Raw genomic sequence first — 22,518 nt, forward strand, 5'->3', positions numbered from 1 at the left:
TGATGTGCCTCTGCATCCTTCCCACGAGAGGTCAGTCAATGTGTTGAATTTCTACAACCCCTTCCAGTACCAACAGGCTGTGCAGCAGTCCATCCAGCTGCAGCAGCAGCAGCAGCAAATGATGATGCAGTCCATGTACCAGCAGCGAGCCGCTCAGGCTGCTCAGGCCCAGTACGCCGCCATGGTGAGTTCCTTCTGCAAAAATGTTTCCTTTCATTGATCTTCCCACGCTCGGCGCTGGAAGCAGACGCTCCAAACTTACTGTTGACTCGGAGCAAACCTTCGGGGGGGGGAATAAACAGGCGGCGCAATTTATAGCTCCCGCCATCTGTTTTTGCTGCGCTCGCAATCTGCATGAGGAGGCGGCGAGGGGATGGGAGGGAGGGTGCTGACGTATGAGACAGTTGACAGGCAGCGCACCCTCCGCACCTTCTAGACGTTAAAGTGTGTCCTTTTCAAGAGCTGCACTGCTTTGTTTGACTGTCATCCCACCCGTACCCTCCCCCCTCCCTGCACTTACCAAATCCAGAACCAGTTTCTAACATTTCATCATCTCGTCGTTCATCATCGCTGTGCGCCATGAAATCATTCCCCTGCCCTCCTTTTCTCCCTCTCTGCCCTCCCGACAGCTGCACCAGTACCAACAGGCCTTCGTTCAGCAGCAGCAGCAGCAGCAGCAGCAGCAGCAGCAGCAGCAGCAGCAGCAGCAGCAGCAGCAGCAGCAGCAGCAGCAGCAGCAGCATCTCCCCCACTACATGTCCTCCCCCTTGGAGTTCCAGGTGCCTCTGGGCTCCTACAATGCAACCACTCCCACTGCCGGGCCGGGCCAGATGGGGGCGCCCTCGCCTGCAGACCCCTCTTACGCCCACCCCAGGTAAATACCAAATAGAAGAGCAGGGGTGTGCAAACTTTTTCCTCCAGCGAGGGCCACATGGTGGAAAAATGAAAGGGTGCAACTTTGCCGCTTTTGATATTTTGTAAAGCAACACATGTGGATTGATACGCTAACAAGCTATATTTAGTATCTCAGCCGATTATTAGTGGCAACTTCCCTCTTTGCTCGTTTCTTTTCAAATAATCTTCATCAATTTTCTGTAATTATGACTTTATTCCTATAATATTTGGACTTTATTCCCATAATATTATATTTTTTTTCACAACCTAAATTTCCCAACCCAAAACCTAATTTTCAAATACATTAAGAATTATTTATAATTACTTATATTATAAATAATTATTCTAATAATAATGTATAAATTACAACTTCTTTTGTTAATTTCTCATAATATTATGACTTTTTAAAAAACAAAAATAAAAAAAATGTGAACTCTACCTAAATAAAATGACTTTTTTTTCTTGTTAGAATACAACTTTTTTTCTCTTAATATTTTGACTTTTTCTCATTCCCCCCCCCCATCCCTGCTGTTGTTTTTTGTAGTTATCTAGTGTAATATGACTATTTATAAGCTTTTTAAAATCATTTTTCATTACAACTTGTTTTGTTCATTTCTCACAATATTGCTACTTAAAAAAAAAAACTTAGTTTTTTTTCTAGTTATCCAGTTAAATTATATTGTTTCATTCTTCGTAATGTTATGGCTTCATTTCCGTATTATAGTTTCTTTCCAAAACTTTTTCTTTTGTGTGTCTCATAACATTCTGACTTAAAAAAAATCTTATTTTATCTTTAATATTTCAACTATTATTTTTCCTCATGTTATGAGTTTATTCTCATAAAATTGCAACTTTTTTTCTTGTTAGAATATGACTGCATTGTCATAAAATTACAGCAGTTTGTTGTTTTTTTTGTTGTAGTTATCTACTTAAATTAGATTGTAAAATGTCTTCATTCTTCATTATGACTCTATTCCCATGATATTGTATTTTTTCCCAACTTAATTTTCAAAAATTAAAAATGCATTTAGTTTTTTTTTCATAATGTTACAACTTTTACAAGAACATCTTTTTCTTTAGTATTTCAACTCTATGCTACTAAAATGACATTTTCCCTGATAATATCACAAATTTATTCTTGTAACATTACAACTTTTTTTTTCTTGTTGGAATATAATTTTTTTCACTTAATATTATGACTTTATTCTTATTTATTTCTTAGAATTTTTTTCCCCAACTTAATTTTCCAAAATTAACAATTTATTTTGTTGGGTTTTTTCTATCATAGTATTACAACTTTTAAAAATATATGGACTCCTCAGAGTAAGCTTGTCATGATCGCAAATTTTACTGGTTGTTAATTTTGCTACAAATTATCAGCGATCATCGATCTTATCGGCAACATTTTTTTTTAGACCATTTTTTCATGAATTGTCATGAGGTGTAATTCATATTTGAGCCACTAGATGGTACCCAAGTGTAGTGCAATCACTTCATAAAATAATTCCACGAAAACATAAAAGCATTCTAAAATTATGACATAAAATTCTATAAATCATTCCATAAAACAAACAAACAAGATCATAAAAAGAAGACGTTTGAGACCAACCACGTTGTTTTTAATGTTTCATGGAAACATCCCAATTATATGGCATAAAGTGACTGCCATATAACCGTATTCAATGGTTGCATTTCTGTGTTTTGTTTATATTTACTTTGCTGACCAAACGCGTCAGTCAGCGTTGACTGTCGGGACGAAGGCTCCGCTGCCCGAAGCACCTCCATCGGTATTTTGTTGGGTTGTTTTTCCCCATTTGAGAAAAGTGTCCGTGTCGGTCGTCGGTGTTCATGCGCTCACTTTGTTCATTCTGTTTAAAGGCGAAGTATTCCCACACTGGGGGCTGCGGCCTTCGCCTCAGAAACCACCACTTCTGTGCCTTCATTCATGGTAGCGTGTGCTGCCTCGGGAGGCTAACTGCTAGCACGCCGTATCCGCTCACTAGTCGCCCCGCCTCCACAAAGAGGCTAAATGAGATGAGGGTTCACTCTCTCCGTTCATTCCAGTATCGACCCAATGCACACAGACAGATGCAGAGTGAACCCTCCCGTCATCCAGCCTGTGTGGCACAGAGACCAGCATGCATGCACGTGTCAGTTCGTCAGAATTATCGACCTGGTTCGACTAATCGATTTATCGATTAGGGTGGCAGGCCTGTCTGAGAGTTCGTGTATCGGTATCCAATGTTGTAATCGTTGTGACGCCACTGAGGTAACAGGACTGGACGCTCCACCTCTCTCCTCCGTAGAACCCCCCTGCTGGCCTCCGATGGCGTCACCCCTCCCTCCCAAAGCGGCGGTACGGTCAGTCACCCCCCCGACATGTCCCGCTGGAACCCCTTTGGAGAGGACAACTTCTCTAAGCTGACCGAGGAGGAGCTGATCGACCGGGAGTTCGACCTGCTCAGAGCAAGCAAGTGGACTTTGGCTCATGATTGTTTGACTGGAGGCTGCATCCTCACCTGTCTGACTCCTTCCTCACCTGTCTGACTCCATCCTCACCTGTCTGACTCCTTCCTCACCTGTCTGACTCCTTCCTCACCTGTCTGACTCCATCCTCACCTGTCTGACTCCTTCCTCACCTGTCTGACTCCATCCTCACCTGTCTGACTCCATCCTCACCTGTCTGACTCCATCCTCACCTGTCTGACTCCATCCTCACCTGTCTGACTCCTTCCTCACCTGTCTGACTCCTTCCTCACCTGTCTGACTCCTTCCTCACCTGTCTGACTCCTTCCTCACCTGTCTGACTCCTTCCTCACCTGTCTGACTCCATCCTCACCTGTCTGACTCCTTCCTCACCTGTCTGACTCCTTCCTCACCTGTCTGACTCCATCCTCACCTGTCTGACTCCATCCTCACCTGTCTGACTCCTTCCTCACCTGTCTGACTCCATCCTCACCTGTCTGACTCCTTCCTCACCTGTCTGACTCCATCCTCACCTGTCTGACTCCATCCTCACCTGTCTGACTCTTTCCTCACCTGTCTGACTCCTTCCAGAAAAGCCGGTGGAGAGAAGCGCCAGCCTGGAGGCGGACCGCCTGCCACCCGCCTCCTCCCAGCCCCTCCCGACCGAGGACCTGTTTGGCTCGGTGCCGTTCGTGGCCAGCGCAGGCAAGTCTTAGAGGAGCCTCTGCCGCGAGGACCCCGACCTCTTCGGAGCCAAAGGCCTTCCGTCCCCCGGGAGAAGGCACGGTTGCTAGGAAATAAGAGCTTAGCGAGAGCCTTTGTTGCGCCTCCTGTGGAGAATGTAGGGAAGCAGCCAGTAGATTCTTTGGTTACGTTTAACGAGCTTTGTTTGGAACCAGGAAGACACGCGCTTGCCAGAGAATGAGACGACTTTGGAGCGAGCAAAAGCGTGTCCGCAAAGAAGACGGCGCGATAACATCGGAAACGTTCCACGCTCTGGCCCAAAGCCAAGAAATACTCAACCAGTCCTGGACTTGCACGTCTTGACTTGAGACTCGACTCTGACTTGCACGTCTTTGAGACTTCACTTAACTTGGAACTTCACATCTTGACTTGAGACCTGACTCAACTTGGACTTGCAGATCTTGACTTGGACTGGCGCGTCCTGACTTGAGACTCGACTTGGACTTGCATGTCTTGACTTGAGACTCGAGTTGGACGTCTTGACTTGAGACTCGACTCAGACTTGCATGTCTTGACTTGGACCTGCACGTCATGACTTGGGACTTGACTTGAGACTTGACTTTCTCCCGCCTCTGCTAACTGGTCGATTGCAATGAAAAATGTCATATTTCGTAGCTTAAATTAGCATCGTAACTCCTCCCCTGTTTGCTAACTTGCTAACAAGTTAAACAACGCTCTGGTGAGAGCGTTGTTTGGTGCCACCTGCCGGTTTGCCTGTCAACTCCAGTCTTACATTCCGCTGACTACGGTTATTTTCTTTACAATTTGGCCCCTCCAGCAGTAACGGACGCCCGTTTGTGACTTGAGTTGAACGTACGAGATTTGATTTGTCCTTCAAGTCAAAGTGTGAAATGTCCGCAATGTGAAACATTTCTCCGCGAGCGGCGGCAGCAATAAGCTTCTGTGCCTCTTCCTGCTCTTATTAATGTGAACATCCACTCTTTTCTATCTAGATCTAGATCTAGATCTAGATCTAGATCTAGATCTAGATCTAGACATAGGAGCCAGCGTTCCTTGATTCTCGACAGCTTATTTTAATGAGGCTCGCCATGCAATAGACTCACTGGGACAACGTTTCACTCTTTCTTGTGATAACTTGATTTAAAAATGGACGACTTTTGTGGAGAAAGGAAAGGTCGGCATGTTCGCTCCCGGCTGGTGTGACAAAATGCATCATTTTTGATCGGCCGTGTTTTTTGTGTGTTTGTGCCATCAGTGTGACAGTTGCTGCTTTTTACTTGCAGCGTCTTCATCGCTCCATCACTTTCAACTCTTTCGTTTGTTTTAATGATGCTAACGTAGCCTGCGGGACGCTTTGCCATCACATTCCGTAGTTCATTTAGGAAGAATTCTGGCGACTGAGTGGGATTTCTGCCTTACTAAATGGAGTGCACTGCTCGGCTGCCACCAGCGGAGGCGCTGTTGATTCACTGGCAACTATTTGGCGACAAACGTGACTCATTTGCTACGTCACGTTGAGCCACATCCGCAACGTTTTAGAGGCGTTCCCGTTTCTCGGAAATCACTTAGCGGAAGAATGGACTGTTTATTTTCCTCGTATTTGATCAAGCAAATTTAGCCAAATGTTCAAACGCTAACATTCCAATTTCGACGATTCAGGTGCGACAAAACATTTTGCAAATTTTCTAAATGCTATGCTGCCCTTTCACCAATTTGTGTTTTTTTTTTTGTTTTGGACGGAAAAAGTAATCCAATAATTGTTGATATTCTCCGTAATTGATGGAGCAGATTTAGTCGCTCAGACGCTAACATTTCATTTGTTCTGTGCGGTGGCACGTATTCACGTAGTTTTTCAAATATTTCCATGAATTTAATCTATCGCAGTTGTGACTTATTTCCTAAAAGAGATTTCTAAAAAAATAAATAAAAAATGATTATTCCTACGTCAAAAGCAAAAAAGCTCAGCTAGGGAAAAAAATGCACACTATGTTCGTATATTTTTGTGTCGACAATTAATGGCTTGCTAATCTCATTTTACCCGCAGAATCTGAAATTTGTTTTGGCGGTTCAAGCGTGTCGACACATTTTGCTAACAGGCTTGATCAACTTGTGGGGTTTTTTTTGTTTTTGACGACAGAAAAAACACAAGCAAATTTAGTGAAACGTTCAGACGCTAACATGCCATTTGCTGTGTGCATATTTCTCAAGATATTTTCGATATTTATTTAAGCTTAAATGCTAAACTATCTGTTGCGGCTATTTGTGACTTTTTCGTAAATGAGGGTTTCTAAAAAAAATAAAATCACTCGTACGACTATTCCTACGACAAAAAACAGAAAAGCTCAGCTCGGAAAAAATGCACACTATTTTCGTATATTTTTGTGTCGACAATGAATGGCTTCCTCATCTAATTTTAGTGTCAGAATCTGTTTCGATGATTATGATTCAAGTGCGTCCAAACATTTTGCCGACTTGCTAAATGCTACGCACAGTTTGTAGTTTTTTGTTTTTGACAGAAAAAAAAAATGCAAGCCAATTTAGTGAAAGGCTGAGATGCTAACATTCCGTTTGTTCTGAGTGTGACTGCACATTTCTACACACTTTTTAAGATATTTATTTCAACTTCAATGCTAAACGGACTATCTATTGCAGCTATTTACAAATTACACTTTCTAAAAAAACAAAAAAAAACAAACATGACTATTCTTACAACAAAAAAACTACGTACGAATATTTTTGGGTCAACAATGAATGGCTTGCTAATCTAATCTTAGCGGCATCTGAAATTTGTTTCGACGATCCAAGCTAGCTTGCTAAATGCTACGCTGTTTTTAAATGAATTTATTGTTCATTTTTCTCATATTTGATTGAGCGAATTTTGCCAAATGCCCGTTCCTAGCTCAGACGCTAACATTCTATTTGTTCACTGTAGGATGGCCCATATTCATGTACAGTTTTTAGATATTTCGACAGATTTGAGCTTAAATGCTACACTCAGCGTCTCTCGCAGGTGCTCTAATTATTTCCAAAATGAGAATTTCTATTAAAAAAAGAACAGTGGCGAAGGAGCGCGGCGTGTACTTATATGCTATATGCTATGCGTAAAAATCTGAATCCGAAATTTGCTAACCGGCAAATGCTATGTTGCCTTTTCTGTATGTTTTTTTTTTTTTTTACTGAGGAAAATGCTTGTTTCTTGCTACAAAGTGCCTTTTTTTTGTCGCGTTTGATTCAGTGGACCAACAGTGCTAACGGCAAGTTAATCTAGCATCTCCTTTTCCCCAATTGTGCTACGTCTTTCCATGGCTGGTGGCACATTAGCGATGACCAACGCTTCTTCATGTCTTTTGCATACACTCCTAAAGGGCTGTATGAGTGTTAGCGCAGAGCTAGACAGCCATCGCTAATCATCGCTCACCTTTTTCGTACGAATGTTTTATCGCTACGTAGCCAAAGGTAAGTTACGCCTCATCCTCTCCCATCTGTTGTTGTTTTAAACGTACCATTTGCTTCTTGCCATGCTGCATGCGTACGACAGCCATGCTCAGAAACATCTTGTTCATGTGTACTGGTGGAAGATTCTAGCACTTTTTAGCTCATTTGCGGTGCGAGGAAAGGAAGGTACACGTTGCTGTTTACATTTGCCAGTTATCCATGTGTGTTTTCTTTTGGTCTCAGGGTTTGTTTTCACCCTAACGGACGCCGCAGGGCAGGTTTGAATCAAAGCTAAATGTGAAGGAGGAAATGTTTGGTCGTTAAACGCTAGCGTGTCTCCTCCGTACCTTGTGTGTGTCTTGTATGCTCATACTGTGAGTGTGGATGTACTTCTGAGAAATAAAACACATCGAACATGAAAATGGATTGCTTATTCTTTGGAAAGACGGGGAAAAGTTCCACCACTACACTACCACGAGCAAGATGTTGCTGACGTTAGCGTGGCTGTCAAACCAGTAACCACGATGTCGGACATCCGCCAATGCCGTGTCTCGCGCAACACACATCGTGAATATCGTCATTATTTTAGAAACGTAATCCGTTTGTGGTACGAAACTCGACAAAACCAGGATGAAACGGTGCACCTGCTGCGGGGGTGTCCCAACTCGTTCCTTACTGAAAAATCAAAAGATGCACTTTTACTTTTTTTTTTGTGGAAAAATTGTACTTTTGTAAAAAAAAAATATATATATATATTTAAAAAAAAAAAACTGGCAATTTTTGTGAATTTTTAAAACTTTTTTGTGAAATTATATTCTAGGACAAAGTTTTGAGTTCTTATTAATTACTATCAACATTCTGTGTTTTTGCTCTATTTTTACCTTTTTTTTTGTAAAATTGTTGGAATGTGCCGCAAATGGCCACCGGGCCGCACTTTGGACACCCCCGTCCTCCTGTTTCAAAATCAGTTTACTGTTTTTACTGTTAAGTGGTGGTTAGCAGCCAAGCACACAAACTTAACATCGAGATATTTCTGCGACTGCGGTCGGGAATTTCAACGGTATCGTAATTCTTTTGATAGCGTGATTACTTTTGTCACAATTGCTATGACATTTTCATCGGGTTTAACCTCGAAAACAAAAAGCATTTATGTTGCTTTTTTGAAAGGTTTCATAACACAAACGGCACCCAGCGTAGCCTAGTTTAATTGTGACGCACGTCTTAAAGGTCCTCAACCAGCTTAGATGAAAACAAATGATTGACGTGTGGAAGAATTGGCGTCCTGCTCAGCTGGCGGCTAAAGTCATAATTACCTGCCCACAAATTGAACTACTGTGATCCAACATCCTGTTTTCTCAGGACGGGTCATCCCTGAGAGGCTCCCGTGTGGATGGATTTTTGAACGACAAATGTGCAATTTCGGGACAAATATGTCCAAAAAAAAAATAAACACTAAGTTTATACCTGTGAAAACGGCATAAAGGCTAACATGCTAACACTATCATATTAAAAATGCTGTTAGCGTGCAAAAACCTAACATGAAAGCACCTAGCATAATAAACTTAGTCTCTGTAAGTTCAGAGTTATGAAAATAGCCTAAATGTTAACATGCTAATGTTAGCATATTAAAAATGTTAACTGTTCGCATGCTAACATGTAAATGTTTATACCTGTTAAAATCGCATTTTTAGTATGCTAATGTTAGCATGTAAGATTTTATGCTAACACCTAACATGAAAGCATCCAGCATAACAGTTTTTGTGTAACTTTAGACCTATGAAAATGGCCTATATGCTAATGTTGGCATACTAAAAATGCTATTGACATGTTACCACTTAACATGAAAGCATTAAGCGACTATGTAAGTTTATGCTTGTAAAAATAGCATAAAATCCAACATGCTGATTTTAGCATGATAGCAATGAACATGCTAGCTGTTAGCATGCTGACGCCTACATTCTGGTTTTGAAATCATTTTCGTGCCGGTTTTTAGACGTTCTTTTGTTAGAATTAGTCTCTTTTGTGAATCTCATTGTCGGGCCCTGGTTTTTGGTAATCAAAGTACGGTTATCTTAATTGAACCTCATTTAAACAGTGCGAAGTGCCTTCAAAACATTTGCATCAGTTGGTGTCATTTGGCCACTTGGGACATTTTCGTTTGAGAGAAAGAAGGAATTATATTATAGAATTAATCTTTGTACTTTCATAACATGTTTTGTTAAGTTCCTTAAGTGTGAAGTGCGAGCTTACATAAGATCAGGGTCTTCCAAAAGCTCAACTCCCGGAGAGGGAAGCATCGTTTAGCCACTTGGGACAATTTAATTTGTTTTGGGGGTTTTGGGACCCCCAAAAGGTGGTGAATTACTGCGGGAGTTGAATTAATCTTTCTGTGAATTCCAATTGCAGTCTTTGCATCATTTGGCCACTTGATGGCTCTGTTGGCTCACTCCCCCCCCACCCCCAGCCCGCCCACCCTCTCTGTACCCGAAATGAGAGATAACGTGACGACACGATGACAGAATCACGGTCAACCTTATTGAGAAACTCGTATGCAGACTCTGCAGTCCGTGTGGTGAAGAGGGAGCTGAGCCAAAAGACAACGCTCTCAGTTTACTGGTCAATCTACGTTCCTATCCTCACCTACGGCGATGAGCTTTGGTAGTGACCAAAAGGACACGATGGCGGGTACCCACGGCCGAAGTGAGTTTTCTCCGTAGGGTGGCTGGGCTCTCCCTTAGAGAAGGTGAGAAGCACTGTCACCTGGGAGAACCTCAATGCTCCTCCGCATTGAGAGGAGCCAGACGGGGTGGCTCGGCATCTGGTCAGGATGCCTGCCGGACGCTTCCCTTGGGAGGTATTCCGGTCACATCCGACCGGTAGGAGGCCTTGGGAAAGACCCAGTACACGTTGGAGAGACTTTGTCTTGCAACAGATGTCTTAAAGTCATTTTTGTGGTTAAACGTCGACGATGGAGCAGCTTTACAAGCATATTGTCGATTTCTTTCACTGCTCCTTCTGCTTTGATATCCAACAAACTGTGTGGATCTGGAAAACGATGTCCTCATTTCACTAATCTCACTGTGGATGAGTAATCTTTGTTGTTCCAGCAGGTTCTGACTTGGCGGTGGGCGATCAGGTGGCCGAAGAAGTCGTCGTCATTCCTGCTCCTGTGGATCAGCCAGCAGCTAAGGAGCACAAACCAGGAAGGAAGAGCACCTGCAGGCCGGGCGAAGACTCGGACAGCGACTTCGAGTCCGACCCTCCTTCGCCTAAAAGCAGCGAGGATGAGGAGCCGGAGGAGGATGAAGGCCTCAACAGTGAGCACGGCGAAGACACCGAGCCCGAGAATTTAGGACAAAGACCGCTACTGATGGAGTCCGAGGACGAAGAGGATGAAGAAAAGCACAGCTCGGATTCCGACTGCGACCGCCGCAAAGTCAAGAACGTCTCCAAGAAGGATGCTAGCTCCAGGCGCAGTCGTCAGGACCGGTCTGATCCGGAGTCACTCAGCGGAGTTAAAGCCTCGTCCGCTGTGGACGTTTTTGGAGCGGTTCCCTTCCTCGGCGACGACTCGCCTGTCAGACCGTCAGACAGCACGGACATCTTTGCCCGAGCACCTTTCAGGCAAGTCAGCCTGGAGCAGCAAGCTGCTGACGACTTTGACGTCTTCACCAAAGCTCCGTTCAGTCGCAATCTGTCCAAGTCCAGCAGGAGCGGGACTGACAACCCCACGGGACAAAGCCCACCCACTTCGCCCGAAGGCATTGACATTTTTGGCTTCTCTCCCTTCCAGCCGGGCCCCGCCGGTCCACTTCCGACCACTTCCAGAAGCGCGGAAGACATCTTCCGGCCGTCTTTCGAGGACTCGCAGAGTCCTCAGCAGCAGCGGCTGAAGCAACGCAGCCTGCAAAAGCTGTCATCCCGCCAGAGGAAGACCAAGCAAGAGCCCACGGCCGGCGGCGGCAGCAACGGCAAGCGGCACCACGGAACACCGACCGGAGGACGCAAAACCGGCAAACCCACGTTCCGCACGCCTGAGAAAGTCCGCAGACACAAGAAGGTTGGCCGGCGAGACTCGCAAAGCAGCAACGAGTTCCTCAGCGCCTCGGACTCCAAAGAGAACATCAGCGTGGACATGACCATTGCTGAAGGGAAGGACAACGGCGCCTCGCTGCAAGCGGACGAGCTCCTGGATCCGTTTGGAGCCAAACCTTTCCATCCTCAGGACGGCGGCAGGAGCGACTTGTCCTGGGAATGTAAAACCATGGACGATTTTGGGGCGGTGCCTTTCACAGAACTGGTGATCCAAGGCGGACCTCAGCAGCAGGCGCTGCCGCCGGCGTCGCAGCACGGGGAGCTGGACCCGTTTGGCGCCGCACCTTTTCCCTCCAAGCAGTGACTCGCTTGTCTTGCGTCATCACCGGTTGCTGGAAAGCTCCCTGAGCTAGTTTCCGGTTTGGGTTCAATGCATCGCGGAATAGACCACTTCAAGCCTGCGGAAGGACTTTAAGAGTCGGCGTACGGCTGAGCTGTTTTTATGCTGCATCTTGACAAACGTTAGCAAACTGTGATTCCCACGTGCGACTGTTCCACTAGAGTCTGCCTTCTGACCGACCAGTACGTTTTCATTTAGCACCGCAAAGCCTTATGGGAGCGCGCCTCCGCCTCGCTGCACAGAACCTCGGAAACCTCGGCACAATCCGCGGTGTCGCGGGCGGCGCTCGTTCGGGAGTCGTTAACCACTTTTTGTTTTACTCTTCTTGTCCGAGCTTTTTCTCTATGCATGTCGTCCCGCTACTTTTTTCTTTTACATTTTTACTCTGGGAAGACCGGAAGGGATTTATTGTTCTTCCTCGAGTCAGATCTGTGAATGGGACGACTTAACACTTCTAACATCTGTTCAAAAAAAATAATAATTTCAACACTTTCTGCTAGCATGGTAGCGAGCTGTACCACTGTTTTCTCACAAGTGCTCTGACTGGACAGGAGAATCATTTGGGCTGATGGATTTTGAAGATCATTGTTTGCAACACACACTTCCACCCCGTGGGAAATGCTTGAGTTCAAATACATTATTTGACAAATGTGACAGGAATCTTCTCAGCTTCTTTTATTGGGTGACAACGTTACAAAGATGGAAAATAATAAATACAAAAAAAAGTCAAACTAAAACTTCTAAAATCTAAAACTTCAACCACATGAACAACACATACGTACAGCGGAACCTCAGTTCCAGAAAGTCCAATCAATTTTTTCATCGGAATTAAAAAAAAAATTTTAAATCCCATTTATTGTGAATAAGACATGCAGAAATCCGTATAAACGAGGAACGTACTGTGGCCGGTGAGAGACGTATACTTGCTTAGGTACAATCATTCCACATATCCGTCATGTGTCGCCCTTAATTCAGCCTTTTGACGACCTGCAACGCGTGTTCAGTATTCAGTACGTTGCTATTCCATTGCAACAGAGGCTACCTTCCAACTTTGCTACGACTTCTTTCTTGAATTCAGTAGTGTTTCTCAACTTATCAAAAGTTCTGGCCCTTACAACTTTTTAAATATTTTTTTGGAGGTACAGATTTGTCGAACACTCAGAAATGCGCGGTAGTGCGCGCAGTGCTTATTAGGAGGGAAGAGTCGTCCTGTGTGCGTTCTCCGAACACGCCTGGCCGGAATCGGGCTGTAGTGTCCCAACTCTGAAAGAACCGCTATCCATTTTCTGTTTGGGCACTCTTTGGCCGCACGATAACAGAGTACGTGATCGAAAACGGACATATTTCTAGCGATAATTTTCGTAAAAAACCCGGGGCGTACAAAAACCGAGGTTCCACTGTGTCCAAATGAACCGAGTCAACGAGTGTATTTTTATCTAGTTGATCAAATGCTGCTGTGGTTTTAAGCGTGAAAAGTGAACACGCTCGTGTTTTGACAAATGATTGTTCCTGTTCTGTTCGCTCCCCCGCGCTGTGATCAACCCCCTCCAGAGTCCACCAATCGTAGTGTCGTCCGCTTCACCGTACAGTCAAACAAAAATACGGCTGACATTCGCGGCGGCTTGGTTATTTTCCAGTGTACTCAAACATTTCACTCACTAGCAGCACCTGGTGGCGCCGTGTTAGTCATTCATGTACTTTCAGCAGCCACTTTTTGCTATTTTCATCTGTAACCGTAACAAGCATATATGGTTAACATGTTTTCAACATGAAATGCTAAAAATGGACCGAACGCGTCCTCAGGAGGCGTCACGGGTTGGAAACCGGTAAAGCGGCTGCGGTGTTTCAAATGTTCCACATGGGAAAAACACGGCGCGGCTACGAGTGCGTGACGGCGTCCGGGCACGGCCGGCTGTGTCGGTACGCCATGATGAAGCACGACGACTGGTGCCACCAGTAGAACATGAGCAGCAGCAGCACGTGCCACACCTGGTGGCTGGAGCCCAGGTAGTTCAGCTGGCCTGCAGTGTGCACACCAGCAAGATTAACAGAGGAACATTTTGTAGATTAGCTAATCCAGGGGTGTCCAAACTGCCAAATGGGGGCCATTCTAAAAATAGAATTTAACAAGAACACCAAAATAAAAAAATACCACAAAAATACAGTAGAAAACTCCAAATAAAGTCCAAATATTACGAGAAAAACGTTACCGTAATACAAAGAAAATTAACATTTTAATTCAACAGGAATTTTATGTGACCAAAGTCAAAATATTAAGTGGGAAAAAAATTCTAATGACAAAAAATTGCAATTTTACAAGACAAAATTTGTGATAGGAAAACATGTAATTTTAATAGCATAGACTAAAAATATTAGAAAAAATGTTTAACGTAATATAAGAAACAAAACAATAAAATAAAAACATCAAACTGAATAAGGTTGGATTTTGTGTGGGGGGGGGAAATAAACAGCGATAAGAAAGTCAAAATTTTAAGAGAAAGAAATTGTATTCCATGAGGAAAAATGTCATTTTTAGTAGCATAGAGTTGACATATTAGAAAACTTTTTATTTTTTTTAAGTCGTAACGTAATAAACATAATAAAATAAATTCATAATTAAAGAATGGATAATGTTGGATTTTTTTGAAAAAAATAAAATAATTTTAAAAGAAAAAAGGTGTAACAAAGAAAATTGCAATTTTACAAGAATAAATTTGCAATGTGATGAAAAATAAGGTCATTTTATTAGCAGAGAGTTGAAATATTAGAGAAATAAAGAAAATAATATATTTTTAAAGTTATGAGAAACAATACAATAAAAAAATGTAACAATGACTAAAGTCTTTTTTGGAGACATTTTTTAAGCAGCAGAAATGAATAAACGGCTCTAATTTTACGAGAATAAAGTCAAAATATCAAGAGAAAAAAGTGGGTTTCTAATGACACAAAAAGTCCATTTTAAAAGAATCAACTTGTATCATGAGGAAAACTAATCCCATTTTAGTAGCATAGAGGGGAAATATTACAAAAAGTATGTTTTTTTTTTTTTAAAGTCTGAATAATTTCAGATATAAACAAAAACAATAGAATTTGCAATTTTAGGAAAAGTAGGGAAAAGGGAATTAGGGAAAGCTTACAATATGGGAATAAAGTCCTAATATTACGAGAAGAAAATAACAAAGGTTATTAAAGAAGATATTTAGGAAATAAAAAAAAAAAGACATCAAAAATGGGGAAAAACAAGAAGCGTGACGTATACGTGATATTAAGAAGAGGCTACATAAATTGTTAGCATAGCTACGTGTTGCATCCTTTCATGCTTCACTACGTGGCCCCCGCTGGTAGAAAACGTTGGGACACCCCCGAGCTAATCAACCCTAATTTGTGTTGGACGAGACTGTTCCACTCCAGTCCTGTAGGTGGCGGTCATGTGTTCATTAAAAAAACGGAATGATCGGAAACTCACCTGGGAAGTAGCGTTCGGGTACTTTGGACACGAAGAACACGAGCGCCAACGCCGCCATCAAATACATGAGCAGCACGCGGGGAACAAAGGCCTGAAAGATGACGGCGTCGTTGGCGTCCTGGATGAGTGCCGGACGGACGGCCGGCGTGACTCACCTGCACGAGCTCGTCCGTGAAGCCGCCGTCGATGCAGATCCAGTGCACGGTGGGCACCAGGCCGTAGCACGCCACCGAGCAGAAGATGAGCGAGCGGAGCTTCTTCCACTGCTTGCCGAGGTAGTGGGGGTGGATCTGAGCGAAGAAGACGGCCAGGATCATCGCCAGCACCGTCACCAGGTACACCTGACGCCAGTACTGCCACCGCAGAACATCCACGTTTACCATCACAGACAACATCACCACCGCAACTGCGGCCTGTGGCTCTATTTATGTTCAAAATACAGACACACATTAACACCAAAACTACAAAACAAAACAAAAAAGGAGTTATTTCGTGAGAGAAAAAAAGTCATTCAAATGACGAAAAGACATCATTTTACAAAATGACATTGTACTCCTTGGAGGACAAATAACATCATTTTTGTAGCATAAAGTTGAAATATTACAGAAAAAAAAGACTAGAAAATGTATTTTTTTAAGTCGGAATTCCATGAGAAACAAAACCATTTTTGGAAAATTAGGTTGCAGAAAAAGTCCAAATATTATGGCGAAGATAAATAAATTACGAAAAAAAGGAATATTGAAATATTTGGAAATTTCAAAAAAAAAAAAAACAAAAGCAGAAACGGGGGAAAAAATTGAGAATGAAATCAAAATATCAAGAGAGGAAAAAAAAGTGTTATTCTAACGAGAGAGAAGTCGCAATTTTCTCATAATAAGGAAAAATGATGTCATTTTAAAGATTTTAAAGAAACGTATGTAAACTAAAGATGTCATTTTTGGGAAATTAGGTTGGGGTTGGGGGAAAAAGTTCTAATATTAGGAGAATTAAGTCAAAATATTATGGCAATAAAGTCCTAATTACCAGAACAAAATTAACAAGAATGTTGAAATAGCTGGAAAATAAAATATATTTTTTTTAAAAGCAGGGGGGAAAAAATTTGAGACTAAAATGAAAATATTGAGAGAGAAAAAAAGTCTTATTCTAACGAGAGAAAAGTTGTCATTTTCTGATAAAATGAGGGGAAAAATAGTCATTCTAATAGCTTACAGTTAAAATTTTAAAGAAACGTGTAAAATAAAGATGTCATTTTTGGGGATATAAGGTGGTGAAAAAGTTTTAATATTAGGAGAATAAAGTCACAACTATGAGAAGAAAACTTACAAGTGGAAAGTTGAAATATTTGGGGGGAAAAACAGCAGAAACTGAAAAAAACAGCTCTAATTTTTAGCATATAAAATCTAAACATTGACAAAAATGCTATAGTCTAACGAGGAAAAATCGCAATTTTACAATAATGAGAAAAAATTATATTTTAGCAGCATACAATTTTTTAAATTTTTTTTAAGTGATGCTATGAGAAATGGGATGCCCCGATCCACATTTTTTGGCTCCCGATCTGATCCTTTTTTTTTGTTAATAAGCTTTTGTTACAAACATGAATTTGTGGAATTCAATATGGTTGGGAAAAAAGTTCAAAGCATTAAAAATAACGCAACCAAAGTATTTCTTTGTTTATTCCACAGCATGACCAACAATATTATTTGACTTTTGTAACAAACCTCTGTGAGTCAGGTCCCTAAATGCAATAAAAAAAATCCAATAAAAGTTCATCCAATAGAAAATAAATTGGAAAAAATGGGTGTGCAAAATCCTTTTAGGGTCGGACTAATCGTTTGACATAGTTATGGATCAATTAGTGGTGTGATTTACAATGTATATGACGCAATAGTCATTTATTGACGGTCCCTAGTATAAACAACCAGCGTTTAGAGCGGCACTTCCCGTGCGAGCTACCCGCACCATGACACAGCAGTCCGGGCACAGTGAGGGTGAACTACCGCGGACATGTCTGCATGGTGGTGTTCGTTTTCTTCGTCATGCGGGTGGCGGGAGTCGAGTGGCAACAATATGAGTGACAATATTTTGAGGGGAAATTTTGTCATTTTAGTAGCATAAAGTTGAAATGTCATTTTTTAAATTTGTAATATTGTGAGAAACAAAACAAAATAAAGTGTCATTTTTGTAAAACGTAGTTATAAAATGATGGCAATTAAGTCCTAAAATCACGAGGAGAACGTTTACAAGATTATTTTTTTTCAACAGCAAAAATGGGGAGAAAAGAATGAAATTGATATCAATAATAGGCTTTTTCACCGATGTGACAAAGCTGAGATGAAATATATCAAACGTGTTAGCACATTTCCAAGTGCTGCTCTACACAATTTCTAAGCGGCAAAGCTGCAGCCTTCCATTTTTCACCGTGTGACGCTCGCTGGAAAAGCAGTTTGGACACCCCTGCGTTACCGAAACACTTCAATTAAGAGCACCCACCCGCAGGACGCTTCAAGAAGGATGCATCAAAGCATGAGGCACTCCTTTCAGAATAAGAGCGCATAGGAAGGCATGAGGGGGCGGTTGGGTCTCGTCGGTCCTTCCTGAGACTTGTGATCGTCATATGGTGAGGAAGATGAGTGTGTGTGTGTGGGGGGGGGGGGGCTCCGTGAAGGCAGCCATCTGGTTTGAAGCTGCAGCAGATTTCAGCTGCGTTCGGGGGGCAAAACACGGCAGGCGCTGCCAAACGTATACGCGGCGAGGAGCGCGGCCAAACACGCCAGCAGGAAAGACATCGTCGTATAAATAAAACGTGACGAGGGAGCCGGTGGGCGGTGGGAACGTGGACGTGGGATAAATTGTTTTCTGGGCGAGGAAAGTGTCATGATGTTTTTGTTTTAAGAATCTGGACTTTATTGAATTAATGCTTGGACCGGAACCACGCCCACATGACACGTTAACTCCGGCTCCCGGCAGACTTACGTTATTGCAGTAGAAGGTGTAGAAGACGCCCGGCACGTAGCAGCCCAGGATGCCGATGGAGACGCCGGCGTAGTCCAGGGCCATCCAGCGGCGGCTCGTCTTCTCGGAGCGGTGGCAGCAGAACAGGTGATAACCCACGGAACACAGCAAGCACAGCTGCCAAGACACAACATTTTACTGACACGTCATCACGTCAACGTGTCGCCAGACAGCGCGGCCACGCCATCCACAGGACAGAAGTGGAACGACAAGACAATCCGAGAATGTGTGGGTGAGCACATAGCGCCAAATAATAAAATAAAAAATTTGGAAGAGAAAAAATTCATATCCAAACAAGAAAAAAAACACAAATTTATGAGTATTATGAGGAAAAACAGCTGTTTTAATAGCATACAATCTAAATATTAAATACAATTAAAATGTTAAAGAAAAAATATGTTTAAAAAAAAAGCCATAACATTGTGAGAAACAAAACTTCTTACAACATTTATTGGAAAATCAGATTGGTGGGAAAAGTTATGTCATCATTAGAATAAAGTTAAAATATCACAGAAAATTAAGTCAGAATTATGAAAAGAAAATTTCCAAGAGGAAATATTAGGAAATAAAAAAATACAGCAATAACTGTGATGTTAGGCAAAAAAAATCCAAATATTAAGAGGAAAATGTCGCATTATAATGACAAAAGAAGTTGCACTTTTACCATAAGTAGGAAAAATGTCATTTTAGTGGCATTCAAAAATATCTGAACAATTTTTTGGTTTTTGATATGACAAACAAACAAATTGGGGAAAAGTTATAATATTATGGAAATAAAGTCATAATTAACAAAAAATTATTTACAAGAATTTTAAATCAATTTACAAAAATCAGTAATCTCACAAGAGTAAAATATTAAAATATTCAGCCGTCATATATACATATCAAAATATTAAGCAATAATCTAAAGAGAAAAAAATTCACAAATTTATGAGAATAGACTTGTAATATGAGGAGAAAAAAATGTAATTTAATTTCATCACGTCAACATGTCAGGTACAGCTTCTATTTTTATAACAAGCGTTACGCTGCCATCTAGTGGACACAATTGGAGCAACAAGACAATCAGAACGTGAGGGGGAGCAGATAGCGCCAAATAAAAACAAAAATGTGATATATTTTTTTAAACAGCTGAAATTTTAAGAAAATAAAAGCAAAATATTAAGAGAAACAGGTTGTATGTAACGAGAAAAAAAGTCGCAAATTTATGAGAATATTATGAGGGAAAAAACGTAATTTTAATAGCATACAATTAAAATATGAAAGAACAAAAAAGTCATATTGTGAGAAACAAAAAAACAAAGATGTAATTTTTGGAAAAATAGGTTTGGGGGAAAAGTTATAATATCAGTGGAATAAAGTCATAATTATGAAAACAACATTTTTAAGAGGAAAGTTGAAAAAAAAAAGAGTTAAAATATTAATTTCATCATGTCAATATTTTCGGGGTACAGCTTGTATTTTTATGACAAGCGTTGTGATGCCATCTAGTGGACACCGTTGGAGCGACAAGACAATCAGAGAACGTGAGAGGGGGCAGAGAGCGCCAAACCTAAACAAAAATTGGAAAATTAAAAATAAAATAGCAGAAATGGGGGTAAAAACTGCAGAAATTTTGAGAAATTAAAAGTAAAATAGGAAAAATAACAGTTGTAATAGCATACAATATTAAAATACACAATATTAAAGATTTTTTTTAAGTCATAATATTGTGAGAAACAAAATAAAGATGTCATTTTTGGAAAATTAGGTTGGGGGAAAAAGTTAGAATAATATGGGAATAAAGTCAAAATATTACAGGAATAAAGTCATAATTATGAGAACACAGTTTACAACAGGAAAGTTTAAATATCTGGTAAATTTAAAAAAAAAGCAGTAACAGCTGTAATTTTAAGCAAATAAAATCAAATATTAATTAATATGAATTATTAATAATAATAATAATTAATAATTATAATTAATTTATAATTAAAGTATTCTAAGAAGAAAACAGTTGCACAGGAACAATCTCATTTTAATAGCATTCAAAAATATCTGAAAACATGTATTTTTTTGTGATGAGAAAAAAAATTGGGGGAAAATTTGGTTGGGGAAAAGTTATAATATTGTGGGAATAAAATCATAATCACGGACGAATATTGACAAAGAAGATGAAATAAGTTTTTTTCTTATTTCACAAGAATAAAGTCAAAATATGAAGTAATAATCTAAAAAGAAAAAAAAGTCACGATTTTATGACAATAAACTTGTAATATGAGGAAAAAAATACCATTTTAGTACCATAGAGTTGAAATATTAATTTCATCATCGTCAACATTTTTGGGCACAGCTTCTATTTTTATTACAGGCGTTACGCTGCCATCTAGTGGACACAGTTGGAGCGACAAGACAATCAGAAGTGAGGGGGAGCAGATAGCGCCAAATCTAAAAAAAAAAAAAAAAAAAAAAAAAGTCTTGTACCTTAACGCAGAAGAGTCCGATGGAGTAGATGACGTAGTCTTCTCTGGAGGCGCCAAGGTCCGGCAGCACGCAGGCCATGTTGTAGACGGCCAGGCAAAAGAAGAGCAGGAAGCCCAGCAGGTGACTCCAAATGTTCACTGTCTCATTGGAGAGGACAAAAAGGCTGCAGAGGAGATAAATATTAGCACGTGGTTTAACGACGTGGCCATTCCGGTCCATTCCTCACCTTTTAATGCACAGTCTGGAGGGCAGGTAGGCTCTGTATCCGTCTGTGATGTAGGGATTCTCCCTCAGGAAACCCGGGATCTGCTCGTAGGTGTAGAGGCGGATGCCGCTGGGCACCAGCACCGGCCAGTACTGATAACCTCCGAGCTCGATGTAGTGAGCCGTCTGAGAGTTCTTCTGGACCTTCTGAGGCATGATGGTGGCGTCTGCTGTGGTCTGACCCGAGGCAGACAAGACATCACGTGGTGGAAATCAGAATGAACTCAAGTGAGACCTCACACAATCATCATAAAATTAATTTAAAGGTCTTCCATTGCTAACAAAATAGTGCCGAATATCTCCTAAATCACAACTTCCTTGAACGCTTTATAAACTGGAGCGGATGCGGTCGTAAAAGCATTCGTATACCCGGTGATTTGAATATGCGATCGACTCTTAACGGCGTTTGGCATCGGTCTAATTTCAACAGGCTACAACAACATGCTAGCTAATTTGCCGACTGAGTCGTCAAAAACAATCGAAACAAACTCACCTTTCAACTTGGTGTGTGTACACTTTACGCCATGTGAGCTCGTATAAAACGCAGTGTGCATTAAAATTAACAGATAAGCCCTAACTCAAAACAAAAGGCCACCTTGCTCAACTTCCAGCTACATCTTCCAAATCACCGCTGACGTCATCAACGTAATGTCATCAACGAAGGACCCAAGCCACAAGGGCGTCCAAAGTGCGCCTGAGTAAAATCACACAAACGGTACTGCGTTATAAAATTGAATTGTATTATTAAACCTATGTTTTATTGCCAGTTGGCGTTAGAATAACATTTATTTCACAGCCTATTTCTCCTCTTTTTGTCAGAACCGATTGATAGTGCGTATAATAGTCACATGTTTGATTCTCTACGAATTGTTCATGATTATCATATGTTAACCTCTTAATATAAGCTTTGTTATCCCCAGGGAGCAAAATGGTGTGCAGCAAGCACACGAATTACAAATAAGACAAAAAAGACACCTAAATATTGAAATCCTTCAAATTCCCAATTTCACACCAAGACAATTATTAGTGCTGCAATTACCAGTAATGACTGACAGTACAAGTGGCTGTAATTTTATGTACTTTCAAAAAGAAAAGGCAAAAGCTGTGGCAAGAGTAAATGATAAATCACAAATGGCAGTGCAAAAAAAGACAAAGTAGGGAGTAAAAATCAGAAAGAAATAATTTCTGAATGTAAATTTAGCAATGGCCCATTAAAAATGACTGAAGTACAAGGAAAACAACACAGTTTTTAACTCATTTATAACCCGCAAGATATGCCATTGGGGCTTCCCAGCATGCCTTGTGGGTTGTATGTTAGAAGTATTAGTTTACACGTTCATCAGTCTGTCAGCATTGAATGTTATTTATTATTTATTTG

The 22,518-nt window shown here is 41.2% G+C and overlaps 2 protein-coding genes across 5 annotated transcripts in view; one reads left to right on the forward strand and one right to left on the reverse strand.

Moving 5' to 3' along the window:
• Positions 1 to 12,589, forward strand: part of bmp2k (BMP2 inducible kinase) — a 37,231-nt gene extending 24,642 nt beyond the window's left edge. Inside the window, exons 12-17 of one of the 2 annotated variants that reach the window (XM_054772298.1) lie at positions 68 to 184; positions 630 to 656; positions 693 to 874; positions 3,201 to 3,364; positions 3,952 to 4,065; positions 10,611 to 12,589. In XM_054772298.1, the coding sequence (XP_054628273.1) occupies positions 68 to 184; positions 630 to 656; positions 693 to 874; positions 3,201 to 3,364; positions 3,952 to 4,065; positions 10,611 to 11,899 (1,893 nt within the window). In that variant the 3' untranslated portion in view covers positions 11,900 to 12,589. Of the gene's footprint in view, positions 1 to 67; positions 185 to 629; positions 875 to 3,200; positions 3,365 to 3,951; positions 4,066 to 10,610 lie in introns of both variants that reach the window. The other variant, XM_054772297.1, reaches the window with a different exon arrangement.
• Positions 12,590 to 12,595: 6 nt separating this feature from the next.
• Positions 12,596 to 21,780, reverse strand: paqr3a (progestin and adipoQ receptor family member IIIa). 3 transcript variants are annotated; one of them, XM_054772301.1, is made up of 7 exons: positions 21,634 to 21,780; positions 21,103 to 21,317; positions 20,877 to 21,039; positions 18,378 to 18,533; positions 15,557 to 15,754; positions 15,402 to 15,492; positions 13,674 to 13,956 (listed from the first exon to the last, which is right to left on the reverse strand). In XM_054772301.1, exons 2-7 carry the CDS (start codon positions 21,294 to 21,296, stop codon positions 13,814 to 13,816), a joined length of 945 nt encoding a protein of 314 aa, XP_054628276.1. In that variant the 5' UTR covers positions 21,297 to 21,317; positions 21,634 to 21,780; the 3' UTR covers positions 13,674 to 13,813. The 3 variants fall into 3 exon arrangements, with proteins under 3 accessions (XP_054628275.1, XP_054628274.1, XP_054628276.1); XM_054772300.1 differs by having other exon boundaries at positions 12,596 to 13,956; positions 15,402 to 15,691; XM_054772299.1 differs by having other exon boundaries at positions 12,596 to 13,956; positions 15,402 to 15,754.
• Between the last annotated feature and the right edge of the window lie 738 nt (positions 21,781 to 22,518).

This window comes from Dunckerocampus dactyliophorus, chromosome 4 (genome assembly GCF_027744805.1).
Source record: "Dunckerocampus dactyliophorus isolate RoL2022-P2 chromosome 4, RoL_Ddac_1.1, whole genome shotgun sequence".
Taxonomy (NCBI): Eukaryota; Metazoa; Chordata; class Actinopteri; order Syngnathiformes; family Syngnathidae; genus Dunckerocampus; species Dunckerocampus dactyliophorus.